This window comes from Plutella xylostella, chromosome 23 (assembly GCF_932276165.1).
Source record: "Plutella xylostella chromosome 23, ilPluXylo3.1, whole genome shotgun sequence".
NCBI classification, from domain to species: domain Eukaryota; kingdom Metazoa; phylum Arthropoda; class Insecta; order Lepidoptera; family Plutellidae; genus Plutella; species Plutella xylostella.
Genome location: NC_064003.1, coordinates 1,123,160 through 1,146,119, shown reverse-complemented (window position 1 = coordinate 1,146,119; position 22,960 = coordinate 1,123,160). Strand labels below are relative to the sequence as shown.

The 22,960-nt window shown below is 37.5% G+C and overlaps 1 protein-coding gene across 1 annotated transcript in view; it reads right to left on the bottom strand.

Moving 5' to 3' along the window:
- Positions 1–1,082: 1,082 nt before the first annotated feature.
- The window catches only part of LOC105393233 (transcription factor collier), a 48,833-nt gene continuing 26,955 nt past the window's right edge, over positions 1,083–22,960 (bottom strand). Inside the window, exons 8-15 of the mRNA XM_048629496.1 lie at positions 10,756–10,837; positions 7,507–7,651; positions 5,395–5,552; positions 4,892–5,018; positions 4,322–4,413; positions 3,793–3,964; positions 3,157–3,294; positions 1,083–2,232 (exon numbers count right to left, since the gene is read on the bottom strand). Of these exons, the coding sequence (XP_048485453.1) occupies positions 2,129–2,232; positions 3,157–3,294; positions 3,793–3,964; positions 4,322–4,413; positions 4,892–5,018; positions 5,395–5,552; positions 7,507–7,651; positions 10,756–10,837 (1,018 nt within the window). The 3' untranslated portion in view covers positions 1,083–2,128. The remainder of the gene's footprint in view (positions 2,233–3,156; positions 3,295–3,792; positions 3,965–4,321; positions 4,414–4,891; positions 5,019–5,394; positions 5,553–7,506; positions 7,652–10,755; positions 10,838–22,960) is intronic.

Below are 22,960 nucleotides of genomic sequence, written 5' to 3'. Positions count from 1 at the left end.
ACTGCAAATACATCCTAAAATGCCAGTTTGTGAACTTATATTTTTGGTATTTTTAATAAATATTATAGAAAAAGGATAACTTTTATTACTAACCGCTTTCCTAGTTTTCCATCTAAGTTTCCTAGCCTTCCACTCTCGTCTCATAGAACAACATCGGAAAAAAGTATTCACCATCCAAACATACAATTCGCACGAATCGTCATAAGGCCGGTTGCACACTAGGGCGGGAGGCTAATTCTGGTAATGCGATTGCGACACGCGACCGACACGCGGCGGCCGCGCGACAGATTGACGTGGTCAAAGCGATTTGTTCACTTAACTTGTTTATCATACGACACGGGCGTGCAGTAATGCGATTACAGTGACAGTCCCTACTAGTCCCCACTGATATACGATACCTGTTACAATTACGATTGGACAATATTTTATCGTCAGTCGCTCATTATTGGCAGGTAATTAGGGGATGACTTTTAGGGCTCCGCAGTTAATTTGTCTGTGCGTTTACATGACTCATTGAAATTTTTGCTTAATTTTGTTGATAGACACAATTCTAATTGAATCAATAGCCAACAATGATCTAATGCGCTCTACCTGTTTAATGTTATAGTGACAAAGTTTAGGACCAAAATCGCCCACACCCTCCAGAGAAAAGTTTAAATTATCATAATTAATTTATATTTACAAAAGAAATCCTCCTATACTAGCTCTACCCATTTTAATGCTAATGTATAAGCAATACGATCCCACTTCTTTGTGCGAGCACAATTAGAATTAGCAATAAAACCGTGCATTATCTAGTCAAAAATAACAATGGACGAAATATTACCCCTGCAATAGGACAAAAATGGTTAGGCTTGTGTTACAAGTGGGGTAAAAAAGTGTACCATGTGCGAAGTCATAATTATGTTAGAAATTATTTTTCAATTCATAGTGTGCACCTCCCTTAATTTATAGCAACTTTATTGTGAAAAAGTTGAAAAAGATAACATAAAAGATGTTTATTTTTATGACTGTTATTTATGTTAATTACCTATATCAAAAAGTAAATAAAACATTTCATTAGTAATGTATAGGTACGAAGTTTATTTTTCCATACACCATAATAAGTTTTAACGTTTCATTTACAAGACATCATACACCGTTTCTTAAAATAAATACATTAATAATACAATAGTATCCACTACATTTCATTTCACAAGTCTGACTGGATATCCTTATAACAGATTCAATATTTCGCCCGATTTGGGAGACGATCGAAATAAATGAATTTATTGGGAGTAGGTGTTTTTTCGTATACTGGTTTTCCTCTTGACAAAAAATACGTATTCTACATTTGAATAATCTCAAAAGAAATGTGCAAGATATGTTTCCGTGATATGGTCGTTATAAAGATATTTTTTTATTGTTAGTATAATAATTTTCTTCTACTTAATTTCGATGTAGCGTTCACAAAACTTAAGCAAATTCAATTCAATTCAAATATTACTTTAAATCGATTTAAATAATTATTAATTACATTAAAAGTTTATTTTAGTATAGTAAAATTTACAACAGTTCTTACAGTAAATAATATCACAGATTTTTACAAAAGAAAATGAAGAGTTTACATCGATCCTGAATTTACATGCATCGTTTTGTAGCCCAACAGTGAGCAATGACCTTTATCTGTGTATTTTTACATACATTTTAATATTTAAACTTATATTATTACGATATAGTTTCATACCGACAAGACGGGAAACATAATCGATTGTTATTTTATTAAGCTATTTGAGGATCAACCACATCATGTTTCGTAATGCCGGTATGTTTCATTTGGTTCTAGCGACATATCTACCAAAATTACCGATATTTTTAAGATACTTATACATATTTGTAAATATTTACATTTATACAGCATTATTTACATATTACATTGCCCCTGAATAATTTACATAATCAGATATTCTTATGAACATTACTAAGTGTCTAAATAGTACATAATTTATGTATTAAATTCCCCAACCTCATTTGATTATAGGTCCGATAAAATCTGTCGAAAATCATAATGTAAACTGTGAGGAAATTAAATAATTATAATTAGTAGTCACTAATATCCGTTTGTCTATTGGCTTTGGTACATGAACTGCTACTTGGACACGAGCGGGGCGGTCTGTGCGTACTGCTGAGCACTACACGTCGGCAGAGAGAATGGATTCACGCTGAACGGCGACGACACCAAACCACCCATTCCTGCAGACAACAGAGACACTGATTAACTCAAACCTAAACCACGTAAAGTTCTCATCTCGACAAACGTAGCGTCATCAAAAAAACTACTGAAAGAGAATGTCCAAAGGCTTAAGGACGCAAACGAAAAAGCTAAGCACAAACAAAACATAAAAGAAAATACTACTAACACTGCACAGCGAGATGTTGCCAGTTCGGGTGATGTTGGGAATGTACAACGCGCGGCGGACTCTGTCTCACTACCTCGAAGGCGCTCCTTAGCTTAGCTCCTTTACCCTCAGGCCCTTTCATACCGTTTCTATTGCATTTCGGATGAATGTTTGCCGGACAGTCGCCCTCGCTTTTAGAGCTTGCGTTTCTTTCACTGTAATGTCCGCTATCTTTCGTGTTATACGCGTTATACTGTTGATGGTCAGATGATAAGTGCCCATTCAGGTTCGCCGGGTGGTACGGGCCTAGAGACACTGCATAAAAATAGAAGGGTTAACACAAAGCGACATAAAGGGGTACGAAGCGAAGCGTCAGACTAAAGAAAGCGTTGGAAATGAGAACTTAAATGTTGATGTTGATAAAGATAAACATGTAGATGCTAATACAGATAATAATAACGTACACTAAACATAAAACAATTTAGTTGACCATGTTAATGCAAAAATTAAAACAAAAGAAAACTAGTGGTCAACCTAAAGAAATGTCCGTGTTTAAAACAAAAGACAACGATAAGGCCACGTTCAGATGACAAGCGCTCAACGCGCGTTTTGTTAACGCGCGTTTACAACTACATACATTTTATTCAGGCTGTACACATGCTAACGCGCGTCACGCGGATTAAAATGTATGTAGTTGTAAACGCGCGTCATCAAAACGCGCGTTGAGCGCTTGTCATCTGAACGTGGCCTAAAGCAAAAGAAGTTTCCGTGTACTCACGTGAAGAAGTGTTGAACAATGACGTCGGCGGGTAATGCTGCGGGTGGGGGTACGAGGCGGGGGCGGGGGCGGCGTGTGGCGTGGACGCGGCCGAGCAGTACCGAGGAGACACCGAGCCGCCGCTGCGCGCGTACTCTTCTAAAAGAAAAAGCCTGGGGTCAACACGAAAACCTATGTTAGGATCGGTGGAGATCAAGGTGATGATGATTTAGTGGGAGATGGTATGGGTGAGGTTGGATTGTCAGTTTGCAATGATGATAGTGGTGAGATAAAAGAGTTAAAGAAGGTAAGAAGGTAAATAAATTGTCTTTAAATTAGCAAGTAAGAGTAAGTCCAAAGAATTTAAAATTGATGTCTGTGTTTGAGACATAATATAAGTCCAAAGAACAATGGACCTTTACATGACTTTACCTTAAATATTATAATTCTGTGTATTTTTGTGTCAATGAAACCATTTTCTTTAAATGTAATGTCATTAAAAATAACAAGTGCCGATTGATTTTAAAGGTATGATTCCGTGATGATTCCCAATACCATTCCTAAGACAACGCCACCACTCAACTAGCAGCCCAAAAACTTCCAGAACAAACAGAAGAAACAAATGGAGAACTTCTAAAACAAACAATCAAAACCAACCTTCAGTCCACTGCGAAGCGGCAGCATCTTGCACGCTGACAGCTAACTGTCCGGAGTAGGAGTTGAAGGGCATGCTGGACGGCGACCGAGGAGCCCCGAGCCCGAGCTGGTTGTTGCGGGGCATAGAGTAGAGCGCCTCGGCCAGGTCTGCCGCCCGCTTGAGGATGATCTCCTGGTGGGTGACGAGTTGGAATTAGATAGAAAGAGTTGAGGAGAAGGTACAAATTTTGACTAACAAAAAATCTAGAAAATGGTGTTCTATTCTTGAAGAATAATACGGAGGGCATTGAAAATTATTCTGATGATGATGACGCTGTGCGGAAAGTGAAGTCTTTTCAAGTCATAAATGTAATGGCAATACTTCTAAAATAGTTATGTAAGGTTTTTACCAATTAGTTAGCTTAAGTTAAAAAAATATAGATTTATTTCAATCTTGCAATGCTCTGGTAAGAAGAAATGTGTAGGACAATGTGTACCTAGGTAGGTTTCTAGTGTATACTAGTATTTCCCAATTTACAAATTCACGTACCTTTGGTAACTTCTCCGGGTCGCCAGGATGTCTGGGTATAAGTTTCTGAAGCCTCTGGAAGCCGTAATCTATCGTCGGCTCGTTGAGAGCTGCTATGCGAAACAAGACAAAAACAGAATCAATCATTAGCTTGTTCCACTAACAAATGAAAGCCTAATTGATTGATCGAGATTGCGAATCAGAGTTTTTGGGCAAGGAAAAACTCTTGTCTTGTTGCGGAAATTGATCTATTGTTGGTAATATATGAAAATGGAAATAGATTACGATAATATATGCTTTGCAAGTACATCTTTTATATTTTTCGATTTTAATCAAACCCAAATATATATTTTTTGTCTAAGACATGAAATATTGTTTGCTTTGAACTCAATTACTTTATGAATAATGTTGCTAAGCTATGACTGTGCCAATATATTTTTGATTTGTCTCTAAATACAGTTACAGTTAAATGTCCCTTTTACGCTAAAATAACAGTTCAAATCCCAATAAAGCTTACAACAAAACAACCGACAATCCCAAGACTGACACTATCATAGACGTAAACAATGCTAAACCAGTAGCTGCACTCACAAACATAGACGAATCTGCCGGGGGCGCCCTTGCAGAACTGCTTGCTCTTGTAGGACAGCGTCACCTCCACCACGCCGGGGATGTGTCTCGGAGGCGTCTGCACTCTTATCGCGTGCGAGGTTATTAGCTGGGTGACAAGAAGGGAATACGGTTTGAATTATAATAATAGGACTTGATTTAGGGATAATAAGCATGGACGGAGATGTGATATGGATAAAGTGTTTACACTTGTCGCTCCTATTTTGAAATAACTCTTTTTAAAGGAGGCCATTTTCATATTGTTTCTCTATCCGCAAGCATTAAAGTGTTTATACATATGTAGAGGTTTTACTGAATTATTTACTTTACGATGTTTGTCCACATCACAACCATTATTCTTTAAGAATTATCCATACGCTAAAATTAAGCACTTTATTTCAATTTGAGCATTATAAAAGACTTTTAACGAGAATATTTTCTAAACATTATTAATGTATTTTATTAAAAAAATTAACGATTCTCACCTCACTCCAAACCAGCATGGTGCCGAACACAACCTGCAGTCCGTCGAAGAAGTTGTCTCCGACGATGATGACGGTGGAGCCGCCCGACGTCCACCCCTCGCTGGGAGAAATCGCTTTTATGCACGGAGTCGCCACCGGCAGGGGAGGGTACAGGCCCGCTGTCAAGGAGTAATAACCTTTTTTACATCTCGAAACTGCCCTCAAAGAGTTTTACTGTTGCGTAAAATGTCAACTGTGCAAGGAATGTGAAAAGATGACTGTTGGATTTGGGGAGTAAAAAAATACACATGGTCGTATTCGTATGTGAAAGAAATAAGATTTGTGCAGCGTGTAAACACATTACTTAAAAGTTCAATGATGTTGTTTACAAAATTCCTCGTCTACCGAAGCAAGACACGGAATTACATGCCCAACAAGTTAAAAGTTGAATAAACGCCAAACCGCTAAAACTCATTCTGTCCTACTTGAACGTTTATCCTTGACTGTCTGAGAAAAAGGACAATTGCACATCGTAAAAGTTACGGTGAATATGTTTCGTTGCGACAGAGTTGTAAGCGATGCGTGGTGACACGGAAATATGAATTGTAATAGATAGGTGATAGGGAGAAAAGTTGGTTACTGAAGAAGTGGCAGATATGACTGTGTAGTGCGCTGGGGGGTGAGCTTGTAGTAAGGGGGATACGCGTGGAAAGACAACAGGGGGAATCAGAAATCTTGTGAACAAAACGACGCTCCGTAATAAAGACGGGAAGAGAAAGTGAATTTAAGGGGGCGAAAGAAGATTACGACGGGGATCTTTTTAATTTGTCTAATATTCTCTACCTTTGGGGTCGGTCGAATTAGATTTTTATTTGGAATTATTTTAAGTAACTTTATTTCGTTCAACCGGATAATTAAAACCTTTAAGCCTTGTCTTTATTAAACGCTGGTATTGGCCAATATCTACGAACATAAAGTTTAGATGGTTCAGATGATTGTATAAGCGTATCCTCTTGTATGTACTCCACTTTTTTTTTTATAAAAAGTACATAACAAACAACATAATGTATGGAGACTTTTTTCACCTCCTCAAATAACATTACTATTATAGTCTTTTAATGGTTCTAATTTTAGGTTTTATTGAACTTTTAGATATAATTTTAAGGCGCCTACAAGGAGAAAGTATAAATAAAAGATTCTGTGTAACAAAGTGGAAAGTTGCCGGTAACGAAATCAGATCGTTGAGCTAACTGAAAGTGGTCGAGCGAAGTGTAAGTATCATTCGTATCGTGTTAGCCGTTTAATGGTACGATGGTAATTTCAATATTAAGTATTATTATTATACTGATCGGAAATGAAAACAGTTAATTACATATAGGCAAACCAGAAATAAATACTTATGAGAAATATTGCAAAAAGTAGGTACCTAATAATTTATTCTAATTATTTTAAATATAATACATGTCACATATTTTACTGTTTATACCTAAAAGTTCTAATGCAAAAAAAGGACATTTGATGAAGAAAATAGGAAATGCAGAACAATAATCTGCAACAGCAAGAAAACCGAACAAAACTCTTCAAATCAATACGTGTAAAAACGTCTATCTTCCGAATCTTCACGCAAGCTAACTTTTACAAGTCATAATTCGTCAGTAAATTATCCGTGCTTCTTCATGCTCACTTCAGTTTCCCCCCTCCCCTCCCACCGTTCCCCCCAACCGAAGTTTCTTTGTGAAATGTCTACAGTGATTCCTTGCATACAAACGACATTTTCAAATGTATTATGACTTTAGCACATTTGTTGGGGTTCGACTAGGCATGGAATAAAGATTGAGTTGGCGCGAAAGTATTTTATGAGTTTTAGGTTTTTTTTTCTTAAAATATAGGCTCTACTCTATTATTATTATCTACCATCCAGCCATCGTTCAATCCACTTGGATTTACAGACAGATACACAGAATTACAAAGCTAAATCTAAATAATCTTTAAGACCTTGAAAACACTCACTTTGAAAATGGAACACCATGAAAATCCATGGACAACCTTGCAATATTTAAAAAACAAACAACAAAACACTGGCACGCAAGAGAGCTCACAAAAAAGAAATAAAAAAGAAAACAAAAAACGTACAAGTAGTGTCGCTGTCGCCGGCAATACCTTCAGTCGGGTCGAGGCGCTTGGCGCGGCGGCCGTGCTTGCTGTTGTTGTGCACGAACATGTTGTCAGATATCGCCAGCAGTGGGCCGTCTACCATCACCTGGGTTGATATCACCACCTGCAACGTAGTTGGAAGGTTACTATACTATATTGTTGACTTTCCAAAATGGTGGGAGAGAAATGTAGGAAGATGCAATGAAAAAATAGCTTGGTCGCCAGATCAGAGTAACCTATTGGTGATGTCAATCGAATTCGCGGTCGTATGTTGATACGTTCATGGTAAAATTACAGTAAAAAATGGGAGCTATAAATATATTCTTAAGTTTCAAGTCAATTGTTTTATAATGTCGTCCTAGGTTGTTCGTTGATCATAATCTAAGATATAGAATTAAATTTTGATTAATGGTTAGTCAGTAGCTAATTTTAACCAACTGAAAGTAATATCGAAGTCTGGCACTGAAACATTCACCCCATCATCAACAATTCAACTAACTCCAAATTTAATCTTAACCACACCAACTGAAGCTTGCAAGTTCAAGGTAACACACCCACTTACACCGAAGGCATGTTCCGAAAATACCCGGACACCTACAAACCCTCTGCCTATAATTCAAATACTCACCCTAAACCTACACAAATAAAATCCGACCGGAATTTCTTTACCCTCGGCTGAACATTGAAAACTTTAGCGAAGTTAAAAACACGCGAGAATGATGACAAACGCATGCTTAACTCTCGTAGAATTGAACCGATTATTATAAAAATTTGATTCAAAAACCTTAACTTCTAAATATGCCCTCGTCCATACATTCTAGAGCCACATGATCATAAACAAATTCACTTTTCGGTTTCGCGTCATGCAGCTAAATTAAAAGAACTTTGATTTAACTGCAACTTCACCAATCAAAGTTTGGCTGGAATACAGGTATTAGACTATAACTCCTCATTTTTATAGTGACTTAACCATTTGCATCTTATGATTGCACAAAAATCCGAAGCATCTCATTCTAACCGCGACTGCAGCGCCGCAACAAACGCTAAACTCCACCTCACCACTACACAGACAATTCTTTCGATACATTCCGTTGCACACAGAGACATACATTGAAAGGGAGAGTCGAGTCCCCTGGGAGGTGGAGCCACGGCCCGCGGATCTCTCCAAATGGACGCAACTACCAATAAGGACATGCAAGGAAATGCAGTGCGTGAGGTAGAGAAGTGTGTGGGTGGCCTTATGTTGGAAGGTATCCGGCATAGAATGACGCGAACTCGGGTGTAGTATCGGGGTTTTTGTGAGTGTTGTAGTTTAGATTTGTACTTTTTTGATAGAATAGAGGACCGGAACCGGAAGCCGGAAACCGGAGGAGGTACCGGAATGATGTGTTGTAGTTTTCTATAGTATAGTAGAAGCTTTTAGTTTCTTTCTTTCTAGTTACAAGGATCTGTAGAGTGAGGGTATTGAGCTATTCACTGTTTCAAATTCTGGATTAGTTCTAAACTATTTATCAAGATTATGATTGTATCTGTATCATGGGTAAATCTGAATAACGATTATTTCATCCAGCTGTATCTATTCTAGGCTGCAAGTGACACCAACCTTCATATACAAAGGTGGATAATACCGTATATTCTTACCCTTGAATTGTTACGAAACGACCGCTGAATTATTCAATACCACACAGAAACCCCATATAGACGAAACACACATTAATATACCTGTGACGTGTCGAAATGAACACTAAAACAATACATGCAAGATCTATATTTGCTCCAAGTTCACTCGAGGGCACATAAGACAAATATGTCTTTGGAAACTGTTGTAATAATAACGAAGCTAAGTGCAACTAAAATATAACTTGGCCTTTAGGGCTACCACTAATTATATTTTATGTTCAGAAATTCTTCAACTGAAATAAATTACAATTAGGCACGTCACATATACACACAATCTACATTATGTGTGACTCAAAACTTTTCATTTGTGTAAAGTTTTTGGTAAAGGGTTTTACAAAAGAAAGACAACATTAAAATGATAATTAAATACTTATGTAAACGCTCTAGGTATACATACGAATGGAAGAGAAGAAAACCCAACACTGAATTAGAATAAGTACATTAGAAGACGTTAATCTTACGAAATATCAAGTCACTTCTCAAATAAACGTTTTTCAATATTCCACCCGCACAATGTGTCTTACACAACATACATGTCTAACTAAAACCTCCCTTCTTTTTCAGTCGGTAAAAATCGTCGTGTAAGGTAAGTCCTTTACGAAGGAGTTTGGTCTAAAATAAATGAATTTAATTTTACCCCTCACTAAATTGGACTCGTTTCAAATATTCAGGCGTCCTGAACGCAACCCTTCACTACAAGGGCTCTGCTAGACGGTGATTGGTCCAAATTGGGGGAGGAAGCGATTCTAAAAAGTCCTTGGAAATTAATTTGTTGGATTAAATAGGCACGCCAATTACGAGTCGCGGTGACTTTATTAGTAGGTACAAATATAATGCAATTAATATTTTAAAAAAACTGAGACTATCAGCCTTTTGCAATACCAATAATTAGAAGGATAATAATTTACTTGTAATTTATAAGTCTTAAAATTCGAGATAACCTACCCTGAATGGATCGCAACTAGATACTGACACGGCGTGAATAGCCAAAAACCGCCTCCTTTTTTCGAAGTCAGTAAAAAACCCGCTTATTCCTGTGCTACAGACCAAAATATCTACACGACACAGACATAGCCAGCAAGGAGTCGGCAATTTTTCCTCCTTGCTTGTAAACAAGCGGCCATTTACCCGCCGACAGCAGAAATAATTACTGCCACTCGATAGAGTTTTACTGCTTAGACGATCTATAAACTGTGTTACGTGCTCAGTGCGGCTCTTCTATTGTATGTGAGCCTGGTACTTTTGGGTGGAATCTTTGTAAGAACTAACGGGGAAATAGGAGTGTTATAAGTTTTACGTGTTTATGTGTGTAACTTTAGAATAGCGGGCGATTTGATAAGAGTATTTTTGTTTAGGTAGGTTGAGTACAAAAAAATAAATGAAGTACCTTATTAATCATGTTTCGCCAAAATCGATTAATCAGTTCAAAAGTTGTGCAGTAAGTATTCTGTCAACATTACATAACGACCACTGTAGTTTCATTACTGAAAAAACTTTCTTCATTGACGGCTTAAAGTAACAAGAAACTTAGTAAAAGTTAATTCTTACTTGAAATCTCCTCATGTCGCGGGGATTGCCGGCGTTTTTCAAACAGTTCTGGTTGCACTTCAGGAAGAATTTCAGGAAAAACCTGTAACAAAATTCACACTTTTAGTAGGTAGCACCAAAACGAATCTGAAACGTATTTCCGACGGTCATTTCTCCGCATGACTTTTCTTCGACAGAATTTTTCACCAAAGAACGATACACCGACTGAATTATTCGCCTCCGAATTTTTGGACGACGGAATCTTTCATCAAAGAACGATTCACCGACAGAACTATACGCCTCCGAATTATTGGACCTCGGAATCTTTCATCAAAGAACGATTCACCGACAGAACTATTTGCTTCTGGATGATTGGACGAAAAGAACATTTCACCGAAGAATGAATCGTCGACAGAACGATTCCTTTCTGGATATTTCCACGACATAAACTTTCATCTAAGAAGCATTTGCAGACAGACAAATATATATGTATAAACATCCACAACATCACACAAACATTTGCCCCCTACCGGGATTCGAACCCGGGACCTCGGAGCTGGCGACACCTAGGTGGTGTACAAGCCACTCCACCACGGAGGTCGTCATACACCTATAAAATTTTTACTAGGAAGAAAGAAGGATAATAATAAAAACAAATAGGTAATAAACAGAGATTACATGTTTATTAGTATAAGCCGAACTGCTGGTAGGAACACAAAGGCAAAAAATAACATGAAAACATAGATACAGGGTGTAAATGACATGCTCCCGATAAATTTAACCACTTGATCTACTGGTCAAACTGAACAAATATCCCCAAGAAGCATACCCTCGGAAATGAACTTTTTTTTCGATACGCCATACAAAGTTTTATACCTACTGTGGAATTTTGTATGGCGGATCGAAAAAAAAAGTTCATGTCCGATGTATAAGAAAATAAATAATTATATGTTTTGAAAAAGAAAAAAAAAACAGAAACACGTACCTAAGTAATAATTAAACAAATATTATGCGTATTATTTTTCATAATGTTTATTTATAATCAGGAAAATCAACAAAATATTTTTGACTAGGTATATCATATCTTTTTTATTTGTAAATAATTTTAAATCAGGTAAGTATAGGCAAGTATCTCATTTTAAAAAAAAACTTTCATGTAAAATTATTCAATTTTTTGTATTTTTTTGGGAAAAATACAAAAATTGTGACATAAAAAAAATCTAACATTGAGTTAACTTAATATAAATATGTATATTCATTGAATGGCGTGTTACGTTCGTAAACGTATTATCATTTATTATAAAGAAGATTATCAAATTATAATATAAATATACATTATATGTATAGGTATATACAGGGTGTAAATGACATACTCACAATAAATTTAACCACGTGATCTACTGGTCAAACTGAACAACTTTCCCCAAGAAACATACCCTCGGAAATGAACTTTTTTTTTCGATCTCCCATACAAAATTCCACAGTAGGTATCAAACTTATGGGAGATCGAAAAAAAAAGTTCATTTCCGAGGGTATGTTTCTTGGGGAAAGTTGTTCAGTTTGACCAGTAGATCACGTGGTTAAATTTATCGGGAGCATGTCATTTACACCCTGTATGTATAGGATACATAATGTTTATTTAATTTTTTATCGACAATGATCAAACACCCTGTATAAGCAACAACAAAAAAAGATTATTTAATTAAATGGCAAATATGTGCCAAGCCACTCATATATGTTTTGATATCCATTTCACTCTTTTTAGATAGGTGCTGAGTGATCCTTTTCCTGTATGCTGATTGAAGTCTCTTCCGCTTGGGCATGGGCTCCGATGAATTTAAGCATTCAATAATACAATCAGTATTGTGCTGTTCTTTCTTGAATTCTGTGATCGTTCTAAATATATTCCATTTGCGTCGACCTAGTAAGGAGTTCCAGCGGTTGTGCCATGATTCCAAGGCATTTTGAGACAATGGCACATAAGACATCAGACTATCATGGATTGACCACATTTGAGGGGGGAACATAGGTGGACGCTGTTTCAGTGTCATCCTTGAGCTAACGCATTCAGAAACTCTCGCCGATCCATTGACATAATATTCGCTAAACCATGTTATTACTCTCTGCGCTTCTTCCGGTATGACTTCGTTTTTTATTATGTCGAATGCATCTGTGATCTCTGTTGGCTCCAAAAATGCCAGTGCACCTATGTGTCTCATTTGATGAGCGAATGATGGATCTTTGGTGTACCGGGTCACTAAACCAGCTGACTGGATGTGACGCCAGATACTTTGATTCAGATGAAAAAAACACAATTTGTTTAATGAGCACGGGAACACCTTTTTTATGGCTTTCATAGCGGTGCGTTCAAAGTCGGTCATGATAATTCGTGGGTTTAAACGAAAATTCAATCTATTTATTGCCTGTCTTTTTACAATTTCTAAAAATGTTATATAACATTTTTCGGTTTTATGAGAAAGCAAGCCATATACTAATGGAACTACTTTATGTGTGCCCTCCTGTGTACCAACCATGGCGTGAATGGAGTATATTTGGCAAAAAGGATGGGGACAGCAACGGAAAGTTCCGTCCATTAGCCAGTAATCTGCTGCTTTTAAAAGTCGTAAATTTTCATTCGTGGCAAAGACAATCACACACTCATTATTGTCCGCAAAATGACCCAATAAAAATTGTTCAGAACCAATTTCAGTCAATTCATTTGGTATAACGACATTATGAATGTCCTTCGGAATAGTAGGTAAATCTTTGTTTCTCACCCTATGGATCAACATCCTCATCGCGTCTTTGTTTGGCATGTGGGGTGCGCAGGAACTCGGCATTTCTTGAATACATTTCTGTACTATTTGCGCGGGTGTATCCATAGAACAACTGGCTTTTTTTTTAATATTATCCTTTAATTTAAATTCTATATGCTTCTCTGGGTCTGGCAAATGTGCATGTTCATGATTTTTAGATAAAAGGCTGTGTGCATTATTTGTTAACACAGTGGTAATAAACACATTGCACCGGCTCTTATCTTTTTCACTACAGCGCCAGTAATATGTCGTATCTCGACTGCGGTTCAAATGATAACTATATCCCTCGTGAATTAAAATATTTTTACCACGTTTCGACTTCACTAACTCACAGTTACTCATTTTACGGGTTTTTTCTAATAAAATTAAGATGAGAGTAATGGTAATGTAATACAGACACACTTTGACAAGTAAAAAAAAATTATGACTACCCACATTATTTTTTTATTTTTTAGATTACTTGATATCTCAAGCACAAGTGCCTATATTATTGCTTTTAGCAATTTCATAAAACTTTACGTTTTGCGGGAAAATTGTTTTTAGGTGAATGATTTGGTACAAGTTCTGTCTGTCTACAAATGCTTCTTAGATGAAAGTTTATGTCGTGGAAATATCCAGAAAGGAATCGTTCTGTCGACGATTCATTCTTCGGTGAAATGTTCTTTTCGTCCAATCATCCAGAAGCGAATAGTTCTGTCGGTGAATCGTTCTTTGATGAAAGATTCCGAGGTCCAATTATTCGGAGGCGTATAGTTCTGTCGGTGAATCGTTCTTTGATGAAAGATTCCGTCGTCCAAAAATTCGGAGGCGAATAATTCAGTCGGTGTATCGTTCTTTGGTGAAAAATTCTGTCGAAGAAAAGTCATGCGGAGAAATGACCGTCGGAAATACGTTTCAGATTCCACCAAAACATGGTTTATATCAAAGTTCAAACTTCATCATTAAAAATCATTTACAAAGCCGAAACTTTGAACCGCGTTTACCATCAGATTAACAACTTGAAAATCCTGCAATAAAAAATAATTGGTGACAGAAACGCGGCGTATCTTCAAAAGCGATACAGAATGGTGACGTAATTATCGGCTACATCATAAAATATCGAATAAAAAGCCGGTGTTGCCAGCGACAGCGGATAATGTGGGCATATGACGATGACGCCGACGCATGACGTCTGATTCTTTGCGAGTGGGACCAGCTATTTGATGAGTAGATTTTTTCTGAGATTTGGTTCCGTAGGACCATCATGCAGATTATAGGGAGTAAATGACATGCTCTTGATAATTTTACCCCAACAACTGGGGGTAGACCCTAAGAAACATACTGTTGAAAAATGTTTATTTGCGTGGATACGTTTTGTAGGAAAGTTGTGAAGTGTATGTAATTCAAGATTTCGGGAGCATCACTTTTGCACTATGGTAACTGTAAAACATAACAGTAGCAATAAGTAAATTATATACACTAAATGAAAACTCTAGAAATGATATCTCTATAACAGCTACCTATCAACAGATCCACAGTGTTCCTCACTTCTAAGAAATCCCATAATAAAAATGAACTCATTATTCAGTAACGCTTAAAACGTTTTTTATTCCAAAATTTAACATAAAATCGAGACTTCATAGTGCCACATCCACATGCATCCACTTGAATCCCAAGCTATCTGTTTGTCGATAATTTGTTTTCCATGTTTACTAATTCATGTTTCCGCTCTACCGTCGAAACAGTTTTTGCTTCGCTTTTTCTATGGTAATTAAAAGGCGATTGAGTGTTAAATTTTGAGGTTTGTTTTTGTCAATGTTCGGTAGACAAGCTGTGAAAAGTAGCGCTTTCGTTTATAGGTTTTAGTTTCAGGATAATTTTGAAGAACACTTTTATAAACGTTCATGGATTGGATAATTTTTAATATGGATAATTGTAGGGAATTAGTATTTTCCTACCGCTAATAGTCATCAGAAACTATCAAACTATGCCCAAGGCTTGCTCAACTTGCTGGCCACCGACACAGAGAAGGATGGAAGTGCCTGGCGTCAGCCCTAGACTCCTTGAAGGAGTTGTGCGAGTGAAGAAGAAGAAGAAACTATCAATTCCTTCGATTATGATTGTTCAATCCGCTGGCATCAAAGAGATAACAGAAAGATTGTTGTAAAATAAACCGTCTGCTTATAATAATACTTTGCTCACACTACATCACAGAACATATCGAAGCTAAAGAGCCCTGAGAGCGATCGGCGATCACAGAACGCTTTAGCGGGAATATTTTCTGTAGCCGCGAGCGAGCGACGCACGCAGCCCGTGCCAACAGATACGGACACTTTAGGAGCTGCTAATACCACCGGTTAATGCGCAGTTTCACACTTGAGATCGACAAGTTAAGCACAACCTAAGTATGGAATGCAGCGCTGTGATTGGCTGAGATGCCGCTGAACAACACCTCAGTAGATTATCCATCAATCGTTACATTTTAAAAAAAACTTTCGGAGTAGCTTCAAGCGGTTTTACTGAAATTTGGAAGTATGTGCCTACATTCAGTAAGTAACTATCCTCCCTATACGGTTGTTTCTATGGTGTGAAAATCATAATTCTATTTGGCCGTAAATTAGAGAATGAAAAATAAATATAAGTAGAATTTTTATTATTCTACATTGCCCATATTTGCTGTACAGTCGCAAACAGCTCCAAGGCGTGTACAGTCGGCGGCACGACTGGCGCGGTACACTCGGCGAGCTGCGAACGTACGAGTGTTGCCGCGCCCGAGGCTACCCACATCTGTTCTCGCATTATTTATGTTAAACACCTTCTGTCACAATATTACGAGTTACGAGTTACCACTCCCGGATAAAGCTATTTTTGTTTGACGGAAATGTTTAATTTTGCATCTGTAAGTATAATGAGGAGGCTGTATGTTATGTGTCTAACTGTAACTGCCTCTGTGGTCTAGTGGTAGAAGCTTCGCTTCATGATCCAGAGGTCCCGGGTTCGATTCCCGGGTGGGACCATCAATTTGTGTTTCTAAATTGAGGTTCTAAGTGAAACGATCCATGCTGTCGGATGGGCATGTAAAGCAGTTGGTCCTGCGCCTAGCTCTCTCCAGTCGTGTCGGTCAATCCGTCCCATTGGGTTATGAGAGTGATGGAACAGAGAGTGCTCCTGCGTACTGCGCACACACTTGGGCACTATAATCTACTCCTGCGTAGATGGCTGATCTCAAATGAGATTGGCCGCCGTGGTCGAAATTCGACTAGGACAACATTATGTTATGTGTAAAATCGATGCGATATTGGATTCAAAACATGGAAAGAACTGCCATAAAAATTAATTTTGAATTTTGATTGTTATCTTCAGAGTTTGAACTTAGAACTTAGACTGCTGAAATCGAAACAACTGTCACAAGAAATGTTATATATTTATAAAACGAAACCATTTCGCTAATATTGATTTCTTTATAGCGTTACAGAAAATAAGCACAGGTTTACTTTGACCCTCAAAATATCCCAAAAACATAACCATTAATACAGTTTAAGTTTATACCTGTCAAACTGTATCCCTATCATTATTCTTACATAATCCAGTGCGTATAACAAGACTTGCCAATCTGAAATTATTACCTATGCTTTATTGCAATAGACATACGAGCCAGATTCGCAGGTAATAGGTTCCACGGTCAGTTTTTATCACTGAGGTAAAGTAACGGAGAAAAATTTTGTGACCCTACAGTGGTTAAGCTTAAATAGAAGGGACGTTATTTATAACTAGGATAAGCAAAAGGCTTATACCGTCGTAAAATTGAGTAGCCGTAAAGTTTCAGTAGCTTTTCGATACTACCTCAAACTTAGGTATAAGCGTAAAATACTGCCAACCTAAGGTTTTGCTTAAATGTTTCTCACTCAAAAAATTATGATAACGTAACTGTTCTATTCTATTCTATTCTATTCTCTGTGGGGGTAACAGTACCTGCACCTGGCTCTCTCGAATGGAACCTTTGTGCATATCCCCAAGGTCTAAACTGCCTTCCTAAGCTTGGACCATTATTCCCACCACGCTGGTCCACTGCGGGTTGGTGGGTTCACATATCTAGATGTGCTAAATCTAGATATGCAGGTTTCCTCACGATGTTTTCCTTCACCGTAAGAGCGATGGTATACATTGTACTTAAATTCAGAAAAGAACTCATTGGTACATATCAGCGCCGGGATTCGAACCCGCATCTCTGGCGTGAGAAGCGGGCGCTTACCCGACTGAGCTACCACCGCTCCGATAACGTAACTGTAATAATGATAATATTTTATCCTCTTATTACAAAACCTAACTTCTAAACGAAAGACAAATACTCGAAGAATTGCATCGACGGCTAAAATCAAAGCTCTGCCAATAAAAGTATACATACGCAGCTATATACAGGGTAGTATCTTAGTATAGATAGATGCACGTATAGAAGCACCCACTAGTACATCGTAAAAACTACCCCCTCGCTTCCCCTACGCACATTTTTATACAGATACCTTCTAGGTACAGTGAAAGCCTTTACGCATATAAATTTGTACATTTTGGAGTTCTTAATACGTGTGACGTAAGAGTCATTTTTTAATATCAAGTTGCATTGTCTGTGGTGAAAACTGTACAGTTTTCAGTGGATGTTCCATGGAAGAATGGCGTAAGTACATTATAAATGCATTAAGCTTCTGTTACTAGAGTAGGTTTGTGAATGATATAATTATATTATTCAGATGTCATCTCTTTAAATACAGTCTGAATAATAAATGTGTTTTTATTTTAATTAAAAAACCTATTTTTTTTCAGCGACCTTCTTAGTCGACCGGTCGGTCTCTGAAAAAAAAACTTTTATTAAAGAAAGTATTTTTTGGAAATCGGTTCAGTCGATCCTTACTCTACCTAGGTAAGTACGTAATGTAATACAATTATATTATGTAAATAACTCTTAAAATGCACAGGTAGACTATACTAAATGTAATATAGTGCTTTTCATAACATAATAAAATATTTTTTAGTTAAAAACATAACCAAAAAAACTGCCAACAATCAACCAGCATAACAGAACGGACACTCGGTCGAAGCGATTTTTCCGTCCCGCCACTCGCGGCGGCCGAGCGGGCTATCTTATAACTTTTCCCTTTTAACCTTTCCCCTCCCCTCCGCCCCCCCCTCCCCTGGCGGGGTCCCCGGGGAGGCGGTCCCTAGGGCCGGTATTGACTCTCCCGCGTATTGCCCCACCCCCTGCCACCACTCAATACTCGCATGCCACCGGCATAGAGTATTTTTTTTTGTGAGTTTTTAGGTGTGTTGGAAGGATGGTTGTTGTTGGATTGGTACTTTGGGTTAGTTGGTAGTAGCTTAGTCAATTTAAAGATTACATTATTAGCTGTATGCCAATATACATACATCAAATTGAAACTTATAGCCCAATTTATTATTTAGAGATCGTTCAAATTACTCTCTACTTACTAATAATTTAATAAAGAATTTAACCAATATTTTATTTTCACACCTTTTTCTTATACTGTCTGTGTCATTTACGATAAATATGCTAAGGCTTTTACAGTGGCGAACAGAGTGGCTGATGAAATTGACATCTTGTGTTAATTTCTAAGTATTACAATAACAAACGTGTGCCTCTCAGAGACAAGCCCCGTGCAGGTAAACATCCAGCACACGTCTATTTACTCTATGACGCGAGCGCGAGGGGCTATAACTGGCCGGAGTTTTTCGACTTTGTTTTTCAGCGCGGCTCGTCCATACAACGAGCGTTAATATTTCAGCACATTTTGGAGTGTTACTCCAATTCTAGGGTTAACTGGTGCTGTCGCGGCGATGGACACCCTGTATCTTCTGTTTCTTTATTAGTTTTTTGAACTTGCGTTTGCTGTACAAAATAATTACCCAGTTAAATTTCATTAGCAAGAAAATTTCAGACTTTTGCAACTTGCATTCTAGCTTCAAGATAGGGATTAAACGTAGGAAGAAACTTCCAGAATTGTTTGAAATGTGTGAGAGTGTGAACCCTTCTGTAGCGTGAAATTGAAATATTCATCACTTTGTTCCGACAATTTTAATTAAGACTTGTAATCTCGGCGAGTATCTTTCATTTTATCAAATAATATGAACGTCTTATTCCGCACACTGAAACTTAGTAATTTGTTTTATCTGAAACTTTAGAGTTGACTGTATTTTCGTCGGGTTTTTAATGTAGGTAAATAAATAATGTATTTATTGAAACCCAATGTTATGTATATTTTGCAAACCTACATTCTATTCAATTCGTCAGCTTAGCGTCATTCGCTGACTGTCAATATAAACAAGTAGGTACCAGAAAGTATGTCACTCGAAGAGGCTTCATTCCTAGTATTAAAAACATCGATAAAAGATGAAAGCTGGTTCATTTTTGAGGCTCACCCGGCCCGGGCGATTGCTCCATGTCTGCCGGAGTATTGTCAATTGAACTACTCCACTCGGCAAGCGCTTTTAGATTCGAAAGAGTTTTTAGTAAACGCTGGGTTTTGAGATGAATTAAATGGTTTTTTTGGTGCAGCGTAGAAATGCGGGAAGCTTGGAGGCTGCGACCGATGAGCTATGATAGGTAGATGGAAGTGGTTGGAAGAGTAACGTAAATACATAGGTAAAATGCTTTTGATGGCGCTGCTTTGCCTCGGAGTCAACGTCAAGAAGCGGATGATTATTGGCTGATTATGGAATGCTGAGTTTGGTGAATTGCTTAAGGATAGGAAAATATTTACGTAACACTTTTGGGCACTTGCTACATTTTCTTTTTGATCCTCTCACTTTATTTAAAAGTAGGAAAGTAAAGTTTTTCGATTTCAACTGAAATAGACAATTTATAAATATTACATAGCTTAACCGTTGCTAATTGACATCAAAAATACAAATTATACTTAACAATTCAATATTCATCTCCCAACCATCCATATACTGCCGGGGAGGGCTATGAAAAGGCTAGGTTTTATCGCGTTGCCATGGCGACGGCGGGAAGCTTCGACGCTGGCGATACGTACCCTCCTGTAGATCGGAAAAAACTACCATCCCTTACCTACACACCCTGTATATACACACTACTACACCATGTATACACACACAGCTCTATTGTTGAAGTTCACCTTTCCAGTATGGAATAGAATGATTTATTCGAAGGTTTTATCGAGTGTTTTGGGAAGTTTCGGCAGGATACTTCGGTGTCCCTTTCATAGATATTACTCTTGCTTTAACGACAGTCTTCTTTCATTTGTGGTTGACTTTCATTCCGTGTATAATAGAAAGAAGAAAGAAAGAAAGAAAGAAAGAAAATTTATTTATTTCTTACACACAGAGAAACAACACATACATTTAGAAGAAAAGGTTAAAAAGTAAACAAAAAAACAAAAAAAAAAACAAAAAAAAAATATTAATAATATTATTAAAAAATTAATTAATACGCAAACAAATATAAAAATTACCAATGAGGAAATTAAATTTTTGTCTAAATTAAAAGTATTAACACAGGTACGAGTATGTATATGTACCTCAGAGGGTAACAGTACTTCTTCTCTTTCTTTTTCTTTCTTTCTTCACTTTATCACTTCTGTTATCAGTTCTTTATCAGTTTATCTTTTATCATTTTAAGTAGGAATGTGATAGGGCTTATTCTCGCGATGGCATTGAAACACAAAAATATATCTAGTTAATCCATAGTTCCACACTATTCAATTATACAGTACTTGTAACTATAATCGGTACATGGATAGAATAACCAAAATTTACTTTGTCTCAATTACTTGTAATCTGATGTTGGTGTTTCTATTTTTTATTTTTAAATAAATACATAACTAAATATCTTATTGAACTACATTACAAGGCCACACTACCCCGCCGTCCACACCCACAATCAACATGGAAAGACAACGGCTAATATTACACTCGCATCACTTCATTGTGGGATCCGCTCTAATTGTAACTACACTCCAGGGCGCCATAGCCCGCTCAGCGCTCCTGCCAGTAGGCGTGGGCCACTAATCTTCGACCCCTACATACCAATACCCCACCACCGCACCCCAAACCCAAACACCACTCTAACCCAAAGGAATAAAACACAGAATTGTAGCAAAGGAAGCAACTATTTGCAAACGTAGTCGAGGGTTAACACACACTATCATCTCATTAAATTGCATCGCCTTTTTAATGAGTCTGAAAGTGAACAAAGGATATTGAGCTCGATTACATTAAGTGGGAGTAGTGTCTAAGGTAAGATAGTCTATTTGGGGTGTGTTTTAGACGGTGTGTTGGTTAGTTAGCTGTTAGGAGCGCAAGATAAGGCAATGGCGGTGCGAATGGATCGCGATCGCTTTTTGTTACCACTTTTCTGGGAGATAAAGTTTTGTATTGTCTCGGCTGAAAATTGAATATACAACGAATTTACCTTACTTTTTTTTTCATCCATGAAGAAGGTAGGTATGTTATGATATAAGTCTTATAAGAGCAAACAGATATAAGGACACCCAAGTAAAGCTGCACATAAATTTAAAAAAGGAACCGCACATTTACAAAATTCCGTGCGGAAACCAGCACACATGTAAGTTGCCGCCGAACATGTTTCCCTCAAATTTACTGTTGGAATATGCCATAAAGTGATATCACGTGATCGCTTTTCGGGCGGGTAATAGTTATAAATTACGTGCTAGTTTATAAAAGCGGGTTAACCCGAGGTAAGCGGACAATATAATTTATTATTGGGAATTTCGCGAGCGTATGAAAATACTCGTCGATTTTGTATTGGCGGCGTGTAGGCGATGGGATTTTCGTACTTGTGTGCGTATACACTAAATCAGTTCAGTAAGGCTTGGATTACTCGAAGGATACAAAAGGTCTGAGGCGTTTTATTGTGAATAACTTATTAAACGCGGCAAATAACAATGAAGAGAAGTAGCAACATGCTCGAAGCAACAACCGAAAACCAAAACATAAACGTTATATCGGCGATCCAGCCAAACGGCTCTATCAAAATATAACGACCGCGATAAAAACGATGGGAAAGAAAGCAAACGTTTCCAGCGAATTTCCAAAGATCGTACAATATCACTCGTGCTGTCTCTCTCTAACATTAGCCAAACGTATTTTCCTCTCCCTCCTTTCCAGAGTTGCCTTTTTATGGGCCCGTCGATAATATTCGGACCGCTCTAAGAGATATGAGTGTTAAATATTTTATGTTATCCAAAATATTGGGCCGACTTTGAACTTGTCTTTGCGATATCACTTTTATTACTAGTGCTGTTACACTGCTGTAAAAACTAAGTGATGTTCGTAGAGAACGGGAGTCCTGCATTAAAATTAGCAGTAGCATAATTAAAAGTATGTTTTTTGCCACGTTTGTCGCGTACAAACTGTCTTGGCGTAATGTCATTAATCTT